General features: G+C 38.6%; 1 protein-coding gene across 3 annotated transcripts in view; it reads left to right on the top strand.

Moving 5' to 3' along the window:
• Nucleotides 1–22,932, top strand: part of LOC145980558 (pyruvate dehydrogenase phosphatase regulatory subunit, mitochondrial) — a 70,520-nt gene that overhangs the window by 25,433 nt on the left and 22,155 nt on the right. For all 3 annotated transcript variants that reach the window (XM_083113581.1, XM_083113583.1, XM_083113584.1), the window contains exons 7-12: nt 2,454–2,623; nt 6,394–6,586; nt 11,130–11,288; nt 11,967–12,127; nt 14,978–15,126; nt 22,249–22,456. In XM_083113581.1, the coding sequence (XP_082969707.1) occupies nt 2,454–2,623; nt 6,394–6,586; nt 11,130–11,288; nt 11,967–12,127; nt 14,978–15,126; nt 22,249–22,456 (1,040 nt within the window). The remainder of the gene's footprint in view (nt 1–2,453; nt 2,624–6,393; nt 6,587–11,129; nt 11,289–11,966; nt 12,128–14,977; nt 15,127–22,248; nt 22,457–22,932) is intronic.

The raw sequence follows: 22,932 nt of genomic DNA, 5'->3' as shown, positions 1-22,932 counted from the left end.
ATATACAAGGGTCGTTCAAGGTTGACCGGGACTTTTATTTCTGCAGAGGAAATAGGTAGCAGAAGAAACACCAAACTGTGTCAGTTTTTCAAAGTATTCTCCGTGCGCGCCGAGGCACCGTTGCCATCGTTCTGGCAGCTCCCGAATTCCTTTGGTGTAGAAAGAACTTGGTTGTTGTCGTAGCCACTGGAGGACATCGCTCCGCAGTGCTTCGTCTGTCGTGAATTTCTTCCCTCCCAGATGGTCTTTAAGGGGTGCAAACAAATGATAATCACTGAGGGCTAAATCCGGACTGTAGGGGGGATGGGGCAGAACTTCCCAGCGCATGTCGGCCAGAGTTGTTGTTGTCACATTGGCCGTGTGAGGGTGGGCATTGTCATGGAGAAGAATGACATTTCCAGACAACATCCCAGGTCTTTTCTTGCGAATGGACTTTCGTAGAGCACCACTCAACAATGTGGAGTAATACTGGGCATTAATCATGCTCCCTTTGTCCAGAAAATTCACATGTTCCAGAAGACACTTGCCATGATCTTTCCCGCGGGCGGCTGCGTTTTGTTTTTCTTGGGGGGCGGGGAACCTTTACGCCGCCACTCCATGCTGCATCTTTTGGTCTCTGGGGGTTGAATTGTGCAACCATGTTTCATCACACATGATGATGGATTGCAACAATTCATCACCTTCTGCTCGAAACCGATTCAGAAGCTGTTCACAGACCGTCCTGCGTGTCCACTTCTGATCGAATGTCAGCTGGCGGGGAACCCACCTTGCACAGATTTTGCGGAAGTGTAAGTGGTCGTGAATGATTGTCTCAACACTCCCAACACTGATATTCACCTCGGCAGCAATATCCCGCACTGTTAGTCGCCGGTTCTCAAGAATCATTTGCTCAACACGTGCGATATTCACTGGTGTGACTGCAGTCGGGCGAATGTGTCCATGCGCTTCATTTGTCACCAGCTCCCGTCCTTCACGAAACTGCTCACACTATTCGTACACTCTTGTCCGCGACATTGTTTGTTCACCATACTGTGCTTGCAATCGTCTGAAAATCTCAGCTGGTTTCACTTTCTCCTTCACGAGAAATTTGATTACACACCGCTGCTCCACAGCCACAGACACACTGCTTGCTGCCATGTTCGCTGCAACTGCTGCGCAGGCGCGAAATACGTCATGCCGGGCGCTAGTTACTCGCGAAGGAATACATTATGTCACCCGCACGTTTCATCATGATCCAGCTATTCATCGATTTTTTACGTATGAAAATCCCGGTCAACCTTGAACGACCCTTGTACACAGCATGTCCTTCTTTTCAAACCGTCCTCTTTGAACAAGTGTCATTGCTTCTTGCCGTGGCCAAAACCACTGCTCACTGCTGAATATCGTGGGAAGCTCTACTTTTCGTCACCTTTGACAATTCGATGCAAAAACCTGTTGTCCCGTGGATTTTGAAGCAATTGTTCACAGATGGAGATGTGCTGTAGTAGGGCATCTGCATCCATGGCACCTGGTCTCCCACATCGAGGCTTGTCTTCCGCACCCCATGCCCCAGACGAGAACTGCTTGAACCATTTCTGTGCTGTCCTAATGTTCACTGTGCCCTCACCTTCCACCACACAAGTTTCCCTCGCAGCTTTCACCCCTTTTTCCCAATAACGTCGTAACAAGATACGCACAGTCAAATTGTCGACTTCCATGACGGACCGCCATAATTGCACTATGCCTTGTCGAAATGTGTTGTGCCTATGTGAATGTATGTACCAGGGGGTGTGCACGCCATGTGCCCACTGCTTGCTTTCCAGGCATTTTCTCCGGCTCCATTTTTTTCAGTGTGAAAAAACGAACGATCTTTTGACTCAACCTGGTATATTAAACCTGAAACTTCATTTTTACATTTTAGATAAGCATCCCAATGCTGAGCTTATGTCATTAGCCAGATGTCACTGTTACAGTTGCAGCATCTTGGCCAATTGCATACCAGAATGATTGTGAGAGCTGTGTGCACAGCAATGGACTTAAACAATAATTTGATGTAAGCAGTTGTTTTCTCCATTTTCCTACAGTATGTTCCCACGATGGCAACAATGTTACATTAAAATCACGTCTCGCCAGTCTCGCAGCCTCACGATCATTCTGGTATGCAATTGCCCATAACTCTGCAACTCTAACTTGCTGCTGCATGTTCAGCGCCATCTTAGCTAATGACATAAGGTCAACAGCGAGAGACTTGTCTGAAATGAAAAAACAAAGTTTCAAGTTTAATACACCATTCCCCTCTACATTGTACAGTAACACACTACATTTAATTTAAACGTGTAGTCATATTTCTGACTCACCCTGTATTATAGGCATAACCCTGGTTAGAAATAGATTTCATTACTGCATTTGATTTTGTGTGTACAGTAAATTACAGTTTATCTAGTTGGCCTCACAGACAGGTTTACTAATTCCAGCGACAAGTGCAGAACGTCTGCAGGGAGAGGACTGGGACCACTTCCATGTCCTGCTTGAGCAGATGCTCCACCGGGTACCTTCCCTGGGCAGTGCAGTGCTTGAGAGGTTGTGCAACGGACCGGAAGCTTTCTCTCCAGACTGCAAGTGGGTCATTGGTGAAGCCACAGAGGTCAGTGTATCCTCCAAATTTATTCCAGTAATTGTGATATCAGCTAATGAAGTCATATCGGTTAATTTACTGATACTCACTGTTCCAATATTTCTGCAAACAACCTGTAACATTCTGCAATTGTTTCTGTTTATAACTAATAATAATGGTAACTGGTGATGCAACAGCCCTTGAGGGCCAGAGCCTACATGCTGACTGCCAGCCTCACTACCACATGCCCCAGCAGAGATAAGCGATCATCTAATCAGTTACGGGGTGACGTGTGGTCAGCACGATGAACCTGCAGTCGTTTCTGTAGGTTTCCATATCCGGGTTATGCTACTCATTTGTAGCTCTGCAATTTCGTTCCGATGGTGGGTGGTTAATGGTCCCATACAGTGCCTCAAATCTCAGGAGAAAAGTTCCACCCAGGAGACTTGAACAAACATGCATCCTGTAGCCTGAGCCCAAAGCCTGGCACCTTAGACCGCACGGCCGTGGTGCAGGACCTTTTAGTGCCAACAACACCTGCTGTTTCCAGGCAGTCATAGTCCAGGGGGTGCTGGACCCGACAAGGTTGTGTGTATGTAGTCACGAAGTCACGCTAGTATTGATACTTTTCTGTTCATCTTGTGTCACTGCATTTTAAAGAACCTTTAAGATGACTCGAGGGGGAAAAAATTACTGATTTGACAGTCTCAATGCAGTTTCTTATCGCAGAAATTACGAAACTATCAGGAAATTGTAGACATTGGTCTGCAGTCCCATCTGATGTGTGGAATTACGAAATTTCCTTCCCATCCGTATCCCGTCCTATTCGTCTCTAATTTAAGAGAATGAAATAAGTCCAAAGAAATTTTTATGAACAAGTGGATAGAACAGGTAACTCTGGCAATTTTGTTGAACCAAAAAAAACCATTTGAACCAAAAATCATACCCGTCGAATCCCTCTTAAATACGCCCTTGGTTATACATATTATTTTCTTGTAATAATTATACATAAACTAAGTATAGATATGTACTGTGCAACTAATGTATTTTCTCTTATCTGCACAAAAATATTTGATCATAATTTGCGCAACAGAAATAGAACACAAACTGAAATTGCTTTATGCAAAAGAAAGTTAAATAGGCTTTATAAATAAAGTGAAGAATGTGAAAATTCTTATTTTGAACTACATAGCTTACGGTAAATTTCGATAAATATAAGTTTAAAAAATATTTTTGAGTGTCTGGTCAGCAACCAATTTTATAAGCAATATTTTTCGTATGGCCTGAGAACACACACGCAGCTGAACCCTTTCATTTATCTTCCACGTGAGCAGCATATTTCATAGAAGAATGATCATTACAAAGCATAGCTTTCCTTTCTCCTATCGCCCCTTCTTCCATTATTTAAATCGGTACAGATTTGTAAAACTGCTGCACGTGTTCGCTCACCGTGGGCTACCCATCCGGAACTGGACGCTCGAAGCAGACGACAAACGAGCTCTCCCTAAGGAGTGACGTAGTAACATGGCGGCGGCGTGTTTTCAGCGCAACGCTAGCCTCGCAACTTTGGAAGTCTCGTTTCTGCCTTAAACTGGATGCAGAGAAACGCGAGAACTTGCAGGGGTCATTTTTCCAGGGTGTAATTTTTAAAATTGTTGTAAAAAAATTGAGTGGAAATGTCCATTATATGTATCAATTGCTCTGAAAAATTTTGGTTTTTAGTCTGGAAAATCTGGAAAATCAGGGAATTTTGTTTTTACAAAATAGTAGACACCAGTCTGGAAAACCTGGATCTTCCTGGAAAAGTCATGGAATTTATTTGTTCTGGAAATTTCAGGGAAATTTACTTGTTTCTGGAAAAATCAGCATTTTTGTAGAGTGCTCTAAAAGTAGTTTTTTGAATAAAGGATACAAAGGACAAACAAAAAATTTTAAATTATTATGACCACACCATACTTCAATGTGATATTCTGAATGTTACTGATAATTACAACTCTAGAAAAATATCATGTTTTGAACTTCATTTAGAAATTTACTACAGTAAGTGACTATTGGAATCCCACTTTCTTGTTGCAATTTTTTTTTGTGTGTTTGGTTGATATTAGAATTAATACAGATTTTATTACTAATTTTTACCATTTATGTACTTATGCTATCATTATGATTTTTTATAAAAAATATTCTTTGTTAATCATAGGTCAGTCCTTCTATTATGACTTTTTACATGTGAAGTGAATATCAAAAAAAAAAAAAACTTGGTTAAGTAGGACTCTAAGTGTGATACTAGCTAAAATAAATTACCTTCTATATATGAATTGCCCTAATGGCTTTAACCTGGGAAATTTTGGTTCCTGGTCTGGAAAAAACTGATATGTTAGGAAATTTTGTTTTTACAAAATTATAGACACCCTATATCTGTTATTGGTATTAGTGAATTTTATATCGGTACCTTGTGGCTATCGGCAAAAATTTCATAATGGTCCACACGAATTTTATTAAGTGTAAAGTTTTATGCACTTTATGCACAGATAGGCTAATCGGTATTGGTCCTACAGTTTAGAGTGGGATCCAAACCACTATGTACCTCTACTACAGATATTAAAGATTAGTGATATATTAAGATATTATTGATTATAAGGCGATGACATTACAGCTATGCCATCGACGAGATTCTCAATTTTGTTTAATAAATATATCTTTAACGTCTTTGATTTAAATGGGGATTAAATTTTCAATGCATTTTCTTGTTTTCTCTGTAGTACTAACATTGTTTATTAGTTTCTTGCACTTTGTGTATTTTGAAATGCAGTTCTTGCTTAGACCTCCTTGATTAAGAAGTCATTATTGTGTCATAATCAAGGAGTATAATGATTGATTGATTTGGTGCACAGTAAGGCTAATAGAGACTGGACCTACAGTTTAAAGTGGGATCCGAACCTCTATATGCCTCCACCAGGTATCGAACCCGGGACCCCTTGATTACAAGGCAACGATGCTACCACTGCGCCATCGGGGAGGTTCGATGAGTATAAAAAGTTGACTAACGTACAAGGTGTTTCACTCGCTCTCGGCCCCTGATTTTTGCTTGTAAATATTAAACTATTTGTCATAATGTAATGAAATTTGCTACAGACATACCTTGGTGTGTGAGAAACATGGTGACGTCACAGCATGTGTTGGAAGTGGTATCTTAATTGACTCTTTTCACTTTGTTGGGAGGCTGCAATTGCACAGCAGTAACACAATATGCATACAGCTTTGCTTTTTTGGCAGCTCATGGACATGTGCTTGTGGAAACTCGCATTTCCTGCGACAGTCTACGGAAAGACTTCTTTTTTGATGCCAGTAATCTGTTTTACATTTCCTGCACTGTTGCTTCTGGCAGTTTTGGATGTTCTCCTTCATGCACCTCCAACAATGTTCCTGTTGTTTCCAGTTTCTTCACCAAATATTGAATGGAAGAAATTGCAGGCATTTTCCGGACCCCAAACTGTGCAATAAATTGTTAATGGCTGAATCGCCCAAACATTGCTGCATGCTCACGCAAGGACTAGAGAGACTGTGGTGCCATCTACAATGACACACATGATGTCACCATGTTTCTCACACACCAAGGCATGTCCGTAGCAAATTTCATTGCATTATGACCAATAGTTTGATTTTTATAAGCGAAAATCAGGAACCAAGAGCCAGTGAAACACCCTATATATCTTTTCCATATGTATCAGTCACTATTTAAAAAAATATATTTTATTGCAACACCATTTGATTCATTTTTTATTTATTTATTTTGTTTGCAGATAGGGAATTACTTTGTCGCTGCTGGAATGAAGACGGTGGGCATTTCAGCAGCAGGTGGAGTGGGGAAAGTGACCGCAGAATGGATCGTCAATGGATACTCTCCTTTTGATGTCTACGAACTGGACATTGTCAGATTCCTTGGACTTCACAACAACAGAAAGTTCCTCAGGGATCGTGTCAGGGAAGTACCAGGTGGGTCACTCTTGAGTGTATCCAGTAACAATAAGCCACCTCCTTTGAAATTTAATCCTACGGAAGAGATCAAGAATCTTTGTAGAAAGGAGGAGGGTTTTGAATTATCTGATGATATTTGAGTTCCATAATTAAAATTTGACAGCAACTTAATTTTAAAAATAATAACAATTGCTTTTTTTGCAATTAAATTGTTTGGTTCAAACAATGTAATTTTATTCACAGAATTTATTGTATAACTGCTTCTTTTTACTTACGTGAAATTTAGAAGATTTCGCACTTCCGCATTGCACAATTTAATGGTTCAATCCTATTAATTTCGAAGATCCACTGTCTTGATTCACAAAAGGGTACGGCGTTTGAAGCGGAGATGGTACCGCGTCACTACATTGTTTGTTCCCGGGTGGCGGTGGTTGCGATTTTTCCCGTTCGGCAGCACTGGCGCGCGCATCTTGGTTTGCGTCGTCTGCTTCCTGTTGTCCGGTGGCGTTGTCAGTTGGGGGTTGGGGGGCTGGGCCGTGTTGCTCGGTAATGTGCCATTCCTGTTCCCCGCGTGGCTGGAGGGGGGTCGAGTATGTGCATAGCATATTTTCTTTTTCAGGTCGGGGATCTTTCTGAGGACAGGGTGCCAAGTTGGGTGTGCTTGTCCATTGTCCAGGTTTAGTGCTGGTTTCTGCTGGATGATGGCATGGGTTTCTTTGATGGTGTTTTCTATGACAGAGCTGGTTGGGTGAAGTATGGATATGGAGGAGATGGTGTGGTTAGTGGAGTGGAGGTGTTGGGAGAGGCCTGATTTAGGTGTGTCGTTTTTGGCATCTTTTACATGCTCGTTAATCCGTTCTTGGACGGAGCGGATGGTTCTGCCAATGTAGGTGTTGTGGCATTGGCATGTGGTCTTGTATACACCGGGGGATGCAAGTTTGGGTAGGTAGTATCTCTTGAAGTTGGGTAGTGCCCTTCCGATTTGGGATATGGGTTTGTGTGCTACTCGGATGTTGAAAGGTTTGAGGGCCTTGGCAAATTTTCCAGATGTGGTGGGGTGGTAAGGAAAGGCGATCCATTTGGGTTTAGGATTTTGGTTCGGGTTATCTCTGTTTCTTGGGTGTCTGAACTGGGCTTCTGTTTTTGCGCACCACATGGATAGTTGGCACTCGGTGTAACCGTTGTTTAGGCCTATTTCCGTTACGCACGCTATTTCATCTTGCAGGTCATCTTCTGTGCAGCTGTGTGTGAAGGCTCTTCTGTAAAAGTTCATCCATACTCCAGCTTTCTGTTTTGGTGGGTGGTTGGATTTTGCATGGATATACTGGGTGCCCGAACCTGGTTTCCTGTATACGGATGTGACGAACTTGTCTTGGAGTCGTCGGATGCTGAGGTTGAGAAAGTTGAGGTGGCCATTTTGTTCCCTTTCAACGGTGAAGTTTATGTTGGGATGTATGTTATTGAGGGCAGTTAGGAGATGGGTTAGGTCCTCTTCCTGTTTGTAAATGACTATGGTGTCATCTGCATATCTTTTGTGTCTTATATGAGCAAATTCTGGTTGGGTGAAAATTGACTTCTCGGCCACATGCAGCACTATGTTGGATAGGGGTGCAGAAAGGGGGTTGCCCATCGCTAGGCCCCCTGTCTGGTGGAAGAAACTGTCCTCGAACTGGAAATAGTTGTGGGTGAGGCAGGCTTGTAGAAGGTTGCAGATTTCATCAGTTACAAATGGAGGCGTGCTATTGCTGAGTAGCCATGTTCTGGTGGAGTCAAGTGCAAGGCTGATCGGAATGGAGGAGTACATGTCCACTACGTCTATGCTGGCTAGTTTGCAGTTGTCGGCTTTGACAAAAGAGGTGACAAATTCTTTTGCTTCGAGACACAAACCCATATCCCAAATCGGAAGGGCACTACCCAACTTCAAGAGATACTACCTACCCAAACTTGCATCCCCCGGTGTATACAAGACCACATGCCAATGCCACAACACCTACATTGGCAGAACCATCCGCACCGTCCAAGAACTGATTAACGAGCATGTAAAAGATGCCAAAAACGACACACCTAAATCAGGCCTCTCCCAACACCTCCACTCCACTAACCACACCATCTCCTCCATATCCATACTTCACCCAACCAGCTCTGTCATAGAAAACACCATCAAAGAAACCCATGCCATCATCCAGCAGAAACCAGCACTAAACCTGGACAATGGACAAGCACACCCAACTTGGCACCCTGTCCTCAGAAAGATCCCCGACCTGAAAAAGAAAAGATGCTATGCACATACTCGACCCCCCTCCAGCCACGCGGGGAACAGGAATGGCACATTACCGAGCAACACGGCCCAGCCCCCCAACCCCCAACTGACAACGCCACCGGACAACAGGAAGCAGACGACGCAAACCAAGATGCGCGCGCCAGTGCTGCCGAACGGGAAAAATCGCAACCACCGCCGCCCGGGAACAAACAATGTAGTGACGCGGTACCATCTCCGCTTCAAACGCCGTACCCTTTTGTGAATGAAGGCAGTGGATCTTCGAAATTAATAGGATTGAACCATTAAATTGTGCAATGCGGAAGTGCGAAATCTTCTAAATTTCACGTAAGTAATTTTAAACCGCATTTACCGCAACCACCATGAATGCTTCTTTTTGCTTTTGTTAAATTCTTTCGTAATTTTTCTTGTATGCTTTGCTTGCATTGTAGAATTATTTCTCTTGTAGTCTACGTTATTACAAGTATAAAAACACAGTTTTTCATTGTGACGTTTCAGGAGAACACACGCTCCCTTCATCAGACATTTATTTTTAGTTTTTATGCTTGTAATAACCATAGACTACAAGAGAAATATGAGTCATTCCATGCCAAATCAACACAGATATAATCAATTTCCAACCTGAGCATCTCCGATATTCATGAAATTTGGGGAGTTGTAACTATGCATGGAACTTAGTAACGACGAAAATTTTTAGTTTCATGCATCTTGTTGGAATACATTGGAAAAACCTTCGCCGCTTCATTTCTCGTGAAAGTCTAGTCTGATTTTATATTTCACAGCACACCCTTTCCTTTGAAATTTTTGCGTTCCTTTGAAATTTTTGCGTTCCTTTGAAATTTTTGCGTTCCTTTGAAATTTTTGCGTTGAATTCAATATTGGCGGTCAACAATATGCCGGACCTGCGCTTGACACACACAGCTAGGAATCTCCCTGTGCCTAACCTATTTCTTTCATAACCAGGATAACTCCTTTACATTTTGTAGGGGGATGTTAAGGGACATTTGACTCGTCATAGTTCATGTAATGAGGCTTTTATCAGTCACATAGTTACACATATTAATTTGTATCTTCTGATCCCATTGCAGTCCCAGAATGATTTTTTGATATGTTTTAGAGTATGGTATGACGGACCAAATATATTTTTTTCACGATTTTTGGTGATGACATGTTTTGAGATATTCAAGGTCATAAGTCAAGGTCACGTGACAAAATTATATTTTTATCCAAAGGTAGGCTTATTATATATCACTGGAAAGCTTGTTCAATTCCCTGTACAATAAACTTTATTTGAGCTTCCTAGGCGAAATAGGGGCGGAGTTACAGTACATTTAGTATAGCTAAGCGGGCTCAAAAAGGGCAATTTATGCGAACTTGACCTTGAATAATTTAACAATTACAAGATGCACGAAACTAAAAATTTTCGTAGTTACTAAGTTCCATGCATAGTTTCAACTCCCCAGATTTCATGAAAATCGGAGTTGGTCAGGTTGTGGGCTGTGTTGATTTCATATGGAATGACTCATATATTCTTTCCATTGTTACAACTGTAATATTTTTTAAACTAGAAATAGAATGGTGCATTATATACCCTATAGATTTTTATCTATGATTTTTTTTTTTTTGTTATTTAACATCACTTCTCTGTTGCTTTTTTCGCTAATTCTAACAGTGAGGATGAATGATGAAATTGATAAAGGGACACTCACAAAGAACCTGGACCCCTGGTACCGTAACACAGCATGCTGTATTAACCACTCCACCATAGAGAGTGGCAAGTTTTCATCTATATCCTTAATTTTTAACAAAATTATGATTTATTACTATGGGAATGAGAGATGCGTTAATAGATAATTCAGGTACTCATGTTTTCCACGAGGCTATTTTATGCAATTTTCTATTAATTTCGGTAGCCACTGCCACCATCCTCTTTGGAATTCGACAAGAACACAACAAATTCCAATGAGGATGGTGGCAGTGGCTACCGAAATTGATATAAAATTACCTAAAATAGCTTCGCGGAAAACGTGAGTACCTGAAAATTATGATATTTTGAAGGCACACAATAAAGACCTTGGACATATCATTATCTTTTTCTGTTTTCTTTGTTGGGGTTGGAGCAGGCTTTTAGTATTCTTTAGTTCAGATAAAGTAGCACACTTGATAAGATGTAAAGCATTATCTGAACAGGAATGTACACTACAAAAAGCACAACAAATGTAATAAGGTAATGTCTGAAATATTCGCATTTTCATTTTAATGTCTTTATTAATTCCATTCCAGGAATGCACTATCGTCTCCCATACCCTTTCATCGAGTTTCAAACTGGAAGAAATCTCAGGATGTCACCAATTTACCCAAAACTGAGAGAAGCAGGGGCTGTATTTGGTCAAGTAATGGGCTACGAAAGACCAAGTTGGTTTGAACCAGACAGTACTGCAGGTAATTGATTTGTAAGTTTTTAATGTAAATGAAGTTAATGCTTTTAACAGGAGCATTGTTTCTAGAGATGTTTTATCCTTTTTTTTAAAAAAAATTGAAATACCATCTATGTGTTTTATTACGTTGAGAAACATGAGATTCATTTTTCACTAAGAAGGAAACATCACAAGAATGTTTCAAACCCCTTTCAAGTATGACCGAGATTAAAAGCAAGAGAAATTGTAAAGATTTTGCAAATACAAAATACTCAAAGACAGTTGTAATTTTTGTCGGAAATTTGTCAAACTTTTGCAATTGCTAGTTCAGAAGTGTCCTCTTGAATTAACTTATAATATGGTTTAATTATCTTTATTAATGCAATAGAAGATAGAGAAATAACACACTTAACAGGGGTTGAACCTAGATCTTCAGAACTGTGATCAACGAACTGTGTTAGCCTGCTTGTCATTCAGCCATGCTTGAAACGCTGAATTCTCATTATGTTTTCATTATTATTTTGCTTATAATCAAAGGGTGGTTCAAATATCCATGTGATTTGTGTAGTTTTGGATGTGAAATCAAATTATGTAGTTTTTAATGTGAAATTTGAGGTTATACCATTGTAAAGTATTTGAAGAGATTTTTGTTTGTAGTAAATAAGGAAATGAAAAAATGTGAACAATTGATTTTGTTTTTTAGAGTCAGACTCAGAATCAGATGGTTCCCGTCCCTATCGTATAGCGTACACAAACACCTTTGGCAAGCCTCCGTGGTTTGAATTTGTCAAAGAGGAATACACTGCTTGCAGGGAAGCAGTGGGTCTTAGCGATTACTCGTCATTTACAAAAATAGATCTTTGGGTAAGTGCATAGCGTGTATTATTTTCCTGTAGTTTACAGTTATTACAAGCATAAGAAAACAGTTTTTCTTTGTGACGTTTCAGGAGAACACACGCTACTTTCATCAGACATTTATTTTCATTTTGACTAAAGATACAGTTATAACAATGGTTAGTAATTTTTTAAACAAAAAGAATCCCTTATATAATGGATGTTGTCAATGTTACATTGTTGTAATATAGCAACTTAACAGTGAAAAAAGCAGTCTGTTTTATTTTTATTTCAGATTATTATTATTATTATTTTTTTTTAATTATGAATCCAAAATATCATCAGGTAATTCAAATTCATCATTGTTTTCACAAAGTCTCTTGATATTTTCTGTTACATTAAATTTTAAAGATGGTGTACATTTAATGAATTCAAAATGAGAAACTCTCTACCAGATGTGGAAACCACAGGAATGTATAATATAAGTTGTTCATGTTCAAAGGATTATGTGGGACAAACAGCAAGGAAAATGGCAATAACATGGCACGAACACAATTTGGACATTATAAATCTAAACCCAAGAACAGGTTTGTCAACTCATATCATCGAAGAGAAGCATTTGATTAAAAAGAGAAGGGTTTTAAAAAGATTAACGGGAAACACAGAGTTGAATGTCTGGGAAGCTTCGTTCATTGCAGAAGAACACTGGAATAAATTAAATAATGAAAATGGTAACATAGATCCAGTATGGAGTTTTCTTTTTCAAAAATGGAGTATGCCACCATCTTTAAAATTTAATGTAACAGATAACATCAAGAGACTTTGTGAAAACAATGATGAATTTGAATTACCTGATGATATTTGGGATTCATAATTTTAAAAAAACAAAAAAAAATCTGAAATAAAAATAAAACAGACTGCTTTTTTCACTGTTAAGTTGCTATATTACAACAATGTAACATTGACAACATCCATTATATAAGGGATTCTTTTTGTTTAAAAAATTACTAACCATTGTTATAACTGTATCTTTAGTCAAAATGAAAATAAATGTCTGATGAAAGGAGCGTGTGTTCTCCTGAAACGTCACAAAGAAAAACTGTTTTCTTATGCTTGTAATAACCGTAAACTACAGGAAAATAATTCTATAATGCAAGCAATGCGTACATACAAGAAAAAGCATAGCATGTATGCTTCCATGTGTTTTTTTCTAGTCGCACACATCTACACATTCAATAAAGTGTAAAGTTTTACAAGCGTTGTAAAATTTAATGATAATTTTATGTACCTAATGTGAATAACATATGAATTAACAATGTAAATAATAAATAAATTAATATCACAGAACTATTTTAATATTATAATTTCACTTCTAAAGTTGTGTAATAAAGTTGCCTGTTCTACACATATGGTCATTTAACACAAAATTTGAATTTCATTTCCTTTTCAAATGACAAAATCCACATTTTCTTTGAAAGATATTTATCTTCTAAGCCTCGCGACAGGTTAACCTTGCAGCAACTTTTCGCATATATAGACCCAAACGTGCACGCAGAAAATAGTTCAGCTGCAATACTGCGGATTTTCTCACTGTCTGTGATATGAACAGCTCAGCGGTTAAGGTGAGACTGGCACGGGGATGCTGAGTGCCGCAATAGAGTGGATTGATACATAAAACCTGCTGCAAACTTAACCTGTCACGGGGCTTAGCTGTAGTTACATTATCATACCATTGTATTGTATTCTATTCCATATTTTGTAGCATTTTTCATGTTTATGTATGAAATTCTGTGTTACCTGACAAAACAGCCAGATTTGCATTATTCTGTGATTCTGAAAGACTGAAAATCAGGCTGCTTAACCATTCCAAATATTAATACATACTTAATTGTGTGTTTTTTTAAAAAAGTTTTCAGTGTTATCCTTAAAGTGAGAAATTTATCTACCTATTGATGAATTATGTCTGACAGAGAGAGAGAGAGAAGCCAGCTGTTATAAATTTATTTTCCTAAACCAAGGTGTACAGTAGGGATGTGCCGAAGCCGATTACAGATGTATGAAAATCGGCCGAAATTGACATATCGGCATCGGTATCGGAATCGTCAAAAATCCGATATTTAAACCGGTACAGATTATACTAGAGTTTTACCTTCTAATAAGTTTTAGATTTTAGTTTTGTAAGATTTATTGAAAATTTGGTCATGATTCGTCAATATTGTAGAGTTTTTGTAATAAAATTATTGCAAACTCTCATTCAGAGGATCAACCTAAATATAAATCGGAAATAAAACAGTACATTGCTGAACCAGAATCTGCTGTTGTATTGGAAATTCAAAAGTGAATATTCAAACCTGAAGCAAGTGCTGAGAAAATACTTGAGCATACCTGCTGCATCAGTATTCAGTGATTGAGTGTTCAGTGTTGCTGAACAGATTTGCGATAAGAAGTAGGTTACTTCCTGAAATGCTTCCAAATCTCGTATTTCTGAAAATGAATCTGGCATTACAGGAATTCCTTTTGCATTTCAAAGAACTGCTTGTGTACTAATGTTAAATCTCTAGGTTCACATAACCTTTTGTAGATGCAAATGTACATATATATGTATATACATATGATATGCTATAGAAATGTACATACCAAATTTATTTTTGTCATGCATAAAATAACATCCCATTTCTGTTTAATAATCTTATGTATCAGAATCGGTTAAATATCGGCATCGGTATCGGTTCCAAAAATTATCGACGAGTACATCGGCATCGGTAAATTTTCTGCTTCATCACATCCCTAGTGTATTATACAATAATTGTCCATCAAGTATTTCTTAAATTAATTGACTGGTTCGTTCGTTGCGTTTATATAATAATTTGTATATTCCAGTCTAAAGGAACAGAAGTAGTTAACAGCCTGCAGTATTTGTGCTCCAATGATGTTGATATTCCAGTTGAGGGAATCATTCACACGGGTTTTCAAAATGTAAACGGAGGATATGAAAATGATTGCAGTCTGGTTAGACTAGCTGAAAACCAGTGAGTTGATTCAAAATATTGTATATTGTAGTTTTCAATATTTTTTTGCTAGAATGTATAGGAACACTCTTTATGAAATGATTTTTCATTTTAAATCCATGAAGGTAAAACTGAGCAAAATATAGGGTGAACCTAAAAGAAATAGACAGATTAAACACTTTAAATCAAAAACTGTTTGTTACATCAGAAAGCATTTAGTACAGTGCGTCCATTTCGATCTGCAGCCGAGAGATCGGGAGAAACGTGGCGGGTGGCGCTGACGGAGATGCCGACATTTGAGGCCTGTAATGCCCGCTTATTTTTGTGGACATCTTGCAAAACGAGCACTAACCTGTGTTATAACACGCAAAAGTTCTTCTGTAATTCTTCCAAGTTCCACCCTTATATACACAAATAAATACGAAAAACTAAATATGCTGACCAAGGCAGTAATTTATTTTATTAAAAACATAAACTAAACGTAACGTTTCAACCTTCTAGCAAGGTCTTCTTCAGACTCTGTATCAAGTACAAAAGTAACAAGATACAAAAACAGGGCATTATATATACACAAACATTACTCCCTCCAGACTATTTAGAAAGTTGTTTGGAACTTTCTAGCAGGTGACTTTCACTTTCCAACTTCACTTTCACCTAAAAGGCTAAACACAATTACTTCCATATAGAATGTGGTTGGACTTTTAATCTCACGCTCTTTTCCCTTCATTTTTCTTCCTTCTCCTCTCCTCTTTCTCTCTTGTCCTTTCCACTCTTTCTAACATCTTCTTCCATTCTTTGTTTAACTTTAATCCCCCATTCCAGTTCATTGTGTCTTCTTCACCTTTCTTCTCTATTTCCTTGGCTTCCTTCCATTTTCTCACTAGCATTCTCTTCTCCCTTCCTATCTGCTTAGCCTCATCCCACTCTATGTCATGTCCTGTTTCTCTCGTGTGTTTAAATATTGCATTTCTTTCTCTCTTTAAGTCGTACATCATCCCTATGTTGTTTCAACCTGTCTTTCAGCCTCTTTTTCGTTTCTCCTATGTACACACTCTGACATTCTTTACATTTCACTTCGTAGATAATCCCTTCCTCTTCTCTGTTTTCCTTTTTCTTGTTTGCATTCCTCGCTATTCCTAAGATGCTTCTCCCTCCCTTCCTGTAAGTTTTAATTCCCGCTTTCTTAAGCACTTTGCATATCTTTTCTGTGGTCTTCCCCATACTCCTTATTCCAAACCTTCTCTCTTTTTCTTTCTCTTCCTCTTCCAATTCTTCCCTGCCCGTTTTCTTCCTTCTTCTGTTTATGTCCAATCTATCCTGCTTCTCATAGCCATTCTGTTCCAGCTGTTTCCATAGGCTATTTATTTTGCCTTCTTTTTCACATTCTTTCATGCATATTTTCTTGATTCTGTCTTCCATATTCTTTATAAAATTTATTTTTGTCACCTCACTTACATCACTTCTTTTGTGGCAGAATACCCCTGCTGCAAGAAATTGAAACCGCTTGGCATCAGAAGAAGTGTGCAGCAGGGGTATTCTGCCACAAAAGAAGTGATGTAAGTGAGGTGACAAAAATAAATTTTATAAAGAATATGGAAGACAGAATCAAGAAAATATGCATGAAAGAATGTGAAAAAGAAGGCAAAATAAATAGCCTATGGAAACAGCTGGAACAGAATGGCTATGAGAAGCAGGATAGATTGGACATAAACAGAAGAAGGAAGAAAACGGGCAGGGAAGAATTGGAAGAGGAAGAGAAAGAAAAAGAGAGAAGGTTTGGAATAAGGAGTATGGGGAAGACCACAGAAAAGATATGCAAAGTGCTTAAGAAAGCGGGAATTAAAATTTACAGGAAGGGAGGGAGAAGCATCTTAGGAATAGTGATGAATGCAAACAAGAAAAAGGAAAACAGAAGAGGAAGGGATTATCTACGAAGTGAAATTTAAAGAATGTCAGAGTGTGTACATAGGAGAAACGAAAAAGAGGCTGAAAGACAGGTTGAAACAACATAGGGATGATGTACGACTTAAGAGAGAAGGAAATGCAATATTTAAACACACGAGAGAAACAGGACATGACATAGAGTGGGATGAGGCTAAGCAGATAGGAAGGGAGAAGAGAATGCTAGTGAGAAAATGGAAGGAAGCCAAGGAAATAGAGAAGAAAGGTGAAGAAGACACAATGAACTGGAATGGGGGATTAAAGTTAAACAAAGAATGGAAGAAGATGTTAGAAAGAGTTGAAAGGACAAGAGAGAAAGAGGAGAGGAGAAGGAAGAAAAATGAAGGGAAAAGAGGGTGAGATTAAAAGTCCAACCACATTCTATATGGAAGTAATTATGTTTAGCCTTTTAGGTGAAAGTGAAGTTGGAAAGTGAAAGTCACCTGCTAGAAAGTTCCAAACAACTTTCTAAATAGTCTGGAGGGAGTAATGTTTGTGTATATATAATGCCCTGTTTTTGTATCTTGTTACTTTTGTACTTGATACAGAGTCTGAAGAAGACCTTGCTAGAAGGTTGAAACGTTACGTTTAGTTTATGTTTTTAATAAAATAAATTACTGCCTTGGTCAGCATATTTAGTTTTTCATAATCATGGAAACAAGGCTTAATGGTGTTATAAATAAATACGCTTTAGAAATTATATTAAGAGCCACAGATAATACTCTGTAAAACATTTTAATCATAGTTTTGACCAGTAACGTCCTGCTTAAGTTTATATCCTTGAAAGAGTTTTGTGTCGATGGGGATCGTTTGGAGGTTTCGAATGTGCAACACTGTATCAAGATTACGCTGCAGACGAACCGTTAAAAGCTAATGGTGTTCGTGAGCTTCCTTGCGATCCGAAATCTCCTAGCTCAAGTTTTTTGTTCCTTCGCGACTACAGAGCTGTGAATATAGTGGCAGGCAGATGTAAACCAAGAGCGTGTTAATTTCGTACTGTGTGTAAGAGTGTTATTCTTGGTTACTTGCCGTTACTTGTTTGTGTTATTGCAGTGTGTATGTGTGTTGTGTCAGTCAGACGATTGGAATGCCAGCTGCAAGGTTCACGTTAGAACAAAGAATTTTTATGTATGACACTTACGTGAAAACAGACTCGTGTCGAGACGTGTGTAGGCAATTTGTACAGAAATTCCCAGGCGTTTCACCTCCACATAGAGATACGGTTAGACGTCTTGTCCTTAAATTACGAGAAACTGGATCGTTAAATTTTAAAACACCTAAGCAAAAACGACGGATTCTAACCGAAGCAAAACTCGATGAAATTGGTGCAGCGTTAGAACGTTCTCCAAACAAACCTCTACGCCGTGTTTCACAGGAGATGGGTGTGTCAAAATCATCAGCACATACAGCCACTAAGCTACTAAAATTAAAACCGTACAGAGTTTCTATAGTGCAAGAATTACGGCCCCCTGACAACGTAAGTAGAGTAAATTTCTGTAATTGGGTTTTGCAGAATATTGTAGATGGTATTGTTGATCCACAGTTAATAATTTTTTCGGATGAGGCATGGTTTCACTTGCGTGGTCATGTTTGTTCACAGAACAATAGATACTGGAGCACTGAAAATCCCCGAATAATACACGAAGTTCCGTTACACGATGCAAAAATTGGTGTGTGGTGTGCTGTAAGTGCCAAAAGAATAATAGGGCCTATATTTTTTGAAGACACAATAAATTCAGAGAGGTACCGCACACAAATACTCGCGCCGTTTTTTCAGTTGTTATCAGATAATGAGAGACAATATGGGTATTTTCAACAAGATTCGGCCACAGCTCATACCACCGCTGATTCTTTGGACGCTATAAGGGAGGTGTTTGATGACAGAATAATTTCAAGAGGTTTATGGCCTTCACGTTCGCCAGATCTTACCGTATGTGACTATTATTTGTGGGGAACCTTGAAAAATAGAGTCTACCGAAATAACCCTCGTAGCATTGACGAACTAAAAGACAATATAAGGGCAGAATTACGGAAGAAGAACTTTTGCGTGTGAATCAAAATTTCATCAAACGATACCAGGAATGTGTGAATGTAGGTGGACATCACTTTGAACAACTCTTATAACACAGGTTAGTGCTAGTTTTGCAATATTTATATAAATGTCTGCATATGTCCATAAAAATATGCGGGCATTACAGGCCACAAATGTCGGCACCTCCGTCAGCGCCGCCCGCCACGTTTCTCCCGATCTCTCGGCTGCAGATCGAAATGGACGCACGGTATTTTTGTTACATCAGAAAGCACATTTAGTACTGTTTTATAGAGAAAGTCTTCAAGTTTATGACCTCCAGTTTTAGTTTGTTTTCGTGATGTTAGCATCACGTGAGTGCCCTTGATGTCAGTAGAGCAATATGTCTGCTAGCTAGGTAGAAAAGGCTTTCTGTGTGCTTGTGATTTAACATGGTGTGACTACTTCTTTTGGGGATACATAGTATTGCAGCCATGTTGTTAAAACTCTGGTTTCTGTAAAACTTTGAAACTGTCTATTGCTTTTAGGCTCACCCTGTATATGATATCAAAATCCTTTGTGCAGGGAATCACTGCCCAGTAAAAAGTCTGGTATTGTGAAGAAGTAAGTTTTTGTATTAGTAATTTCTTCTGTCATCATCATTATCATCATCATTTTTTGTGGAAAACTGGATTTTGTGATTACATAGCACAGATTTTATTTCTTGATGTAATTCTTGGAGTGGAATACTTATCCACTAATATGAATTGATATTTTTATCAACTTTTAATTGTTACAGTTTTCCCACATCTGCATATGTGAGAATCTGTAAAAGCATCGGTTCAGCCCTAGTTTTTAACAGTTGTGTATTATTCCAGTACATTTATTTATTTACTTAAAGTTTCAGATACAGTACTGAAAGACCACTTTATACTGAAACTGTAGCAACAAGAAGAAAATAACAACAACAAAACAAGACAATACAAGATGGCAGATGAAAAGAAAGAAATTGTTACATGTACATTCGTAGTGATTGTCAGAAACTGTGTTCTGACAAGAAAATATCAACATTTACAGGCAGGTTATTATATAAGTGGGGGCCTATAGTAAAGAGACCGCTGCAGGAGAGAGAGCCTTGTAGCGGGAATGTGTGAAAGAGCGTTACGTTGCAGGTTGGCCGGGCGGGTACTCGTAGATGAAATTGGTTGACAAAGAATTCGGTTTTACTTTTGCCATTAATGATTTTATGCAAAAATTTCATGTCTGCTAGTTTGTGACGAGTGTGTGGTGACTGGATGTTCAAAATAGACATAATATCTGGAGGTGTCTGAGAGAAGATATTTTATGGCGAGGAGAAAGCTGAGGACAGAATCAAGCCTGGAAAGATTTGTTTTAGAAGCCATAGTCCAGATGGGAGAGCAGTATTCAAGAATGGGAGATATACAGGATTTGAAAAATACATATTATTTCTTTGAAATAACCTGTTATACAAAACGAAATTTGCATTTAAACATAACACATTATGTTACTCCACAGATGCCAAGCTGTTTCCGACAGTATTAGTCTGAATGTGCAGACTTTTAGTGTGAAATTGGAACTTGCATACTACTCTAAATAACATTTTCTACGTCTGAGACAAATGATGATATAGTTTTGTTGGGTACAGTAACTTGTTTTGTTCAAGTATCAATCAGAGGATAATGGTTTGGTAAAAACAAGAACATGCACAGGGTTTTCCAAAAGTTCTTCCCACATTTAAATTCACTATAACTTTGTAATGAACAGGGATATTTCAGCGAAATAAAGTTTGTACTTCAAAGCAGTATTTAAAGTTATGCCTGGCAACTCGGCATGTCTGTCGTCCTCATCGCTACACATCCAACTGGGTACCATTCACATCATGCATTTCTGTAATACCATCCTGAAACCCAGAATGGCGTTTCAGTGCTGCCGGCCGAAATGCCCACAATGACTACAGATATCTTTGCCTTGAGATCATCCAGATCTCTTGGCTTTTCTGCATACACTTCCATATCCCCACAGCCAAAAGCAACACGGAGTCAGGTCTGACGATCTTGCAGGCTATGATATGGGTTCTCTGATGCCAATCCACCTGAAACGTTTAGGATGGTTAGAATGATTAGATACAAATTAAACATGGATACACACAATAAAATACATTCTGTACGTAAAAACACAAACAAGGTTTAATAGCCTTTCACTTCAACATGTACAACATGGTGTCCGAGTAAACTAAACTAACTCTATCGTAATCAATAACAGAGTATTGAACATATTTGTTCTTCCTCATAGCTTAACTTTATCATGATTATACATAATATCATACAGCTCAATCACAACACTAACCTGCTTCCAAATTCCTGATCCAGGAAGTTCCTGATTGCAAGAGCAAAATGGGTGGGTCTTTCTGGAAGTGCATGTCATCCTTAATAGCAAGTGCAACCAGCTGGGGAAGGAGGAACGTCTGCAGCATGTTGAGGTAGGTAGCACCCGTCACATTATCTTCTTCTAAGAAGAAAGGTCCGATTAGGAGATCCGTCAACATAGCACACCACACATTAACTTTTGGGCTATTGTGGCCTCCCCGATGGTGCAGTGGTTGCGTCTTCGCCTTGTAATCAAGGGGTCCCGGGTTCGATACCCGGTGGAGGTACAAGTGGTTCGGATCCCACTTTAAACTGTAGGTCCAGTCCCGATTAGCCTTACTGTGCATAAAGTGGACTTAAAACACCAAATCAACCAACTTTTGGGCTATTCCTCCTGTGGGTTTGGATTTCATGCACCAGAATGCACAATTTCATCTCTGCATACCACAGAACACACTGCACCTTCTCCTCAGTCAACGCCATCTTGGAATCACCTAATTGCTTGCAGTCACGTGATCCTCTCAATGTGCAGTGTTGCCAGGTAAAACTTTAAAAACTGCTGTGCAGTACAAACTTTATTTCATTTAAATATCTATGTTTGTTACGAAGTTATAGTGAATTTAAATGTGGCAAGGACTTCTGGAAAACCCTGTATTAGTAATTAGAAGGATAAAGTAAAAAAAAAAAAAAAACTTTTTTTCATGAAATTTGAACTTCTTTAACTGAAGCAACAATATTTTATAGTTGTAAGAATAAATAATCAGAATATATATATATATATAAGTGAAAGGTTATGTTCTGTTTCAGTTACATGCTCATTGCTCCCACAATCCAACAAAACAGATGCAAGGTGTGGATCCAACGACATCTGCCAACCGATGGCTCTGTGGCCATATCAGATGTGACGTCAATGTACACAGCCATTTGCATTATGGGACCGCTCGCCCCAAAGCTATTGTCAGAGCTAACGGACAGCGATTTGGATCCTAAGTATTTTCCTTTTTTTACGTTCAAGGTATGATCAGAACTTACAGCTGTAATATCATTTATACTAGAAATTTTCAAGGAGGGTTGTTTGGAAAATAATATTCTGAAAATAAATCTATAGTGTGTCCATAAATTATTCACCCTATAACAGATCAAAATATCTTTACTGTAGAAAGTTTCTCGGAAACTCAAAGAATTTTAGTGAACACATCTCTCATTATTAGAGGCATGCATATTTCGTTTATGACGAAAACACGAAACATGAAATAACACATTGTAATGTTAATTTTTCATGTTTCTGAAAGGTGTGAGGTGTATTTTTCTACCCTGTTTTGTCACGAAAGAATGCAACTGCAAAATGCGAAATAGACTCTTAAACATGAAATTTAGAGTTTATTTACCAACATGACACTTTCTGAAGAGAGAATTATCTTGTGAGTTATGCAATTCACGGACAATTGATTAATTCTGCTCTAAATATTCGAGAAGCAAAAATGGACCCCT

Source organism: Lepisma saccharinum, chromosome 28, assembly GCF_977018435.1.
Source record: "Lepisma saccharinum chromosome 28, izLepSacc3.1, whole genome shotgun sequence".
NCBI lineage: Eukaryota > Metazoa > Arthropoda > Insecta > Zygentoma > Lepismatidae > Lepisma > Lepisma saccharinum.
This window is presented reverse-complemented; position numbering and strand designations above follow the sequence as displayed.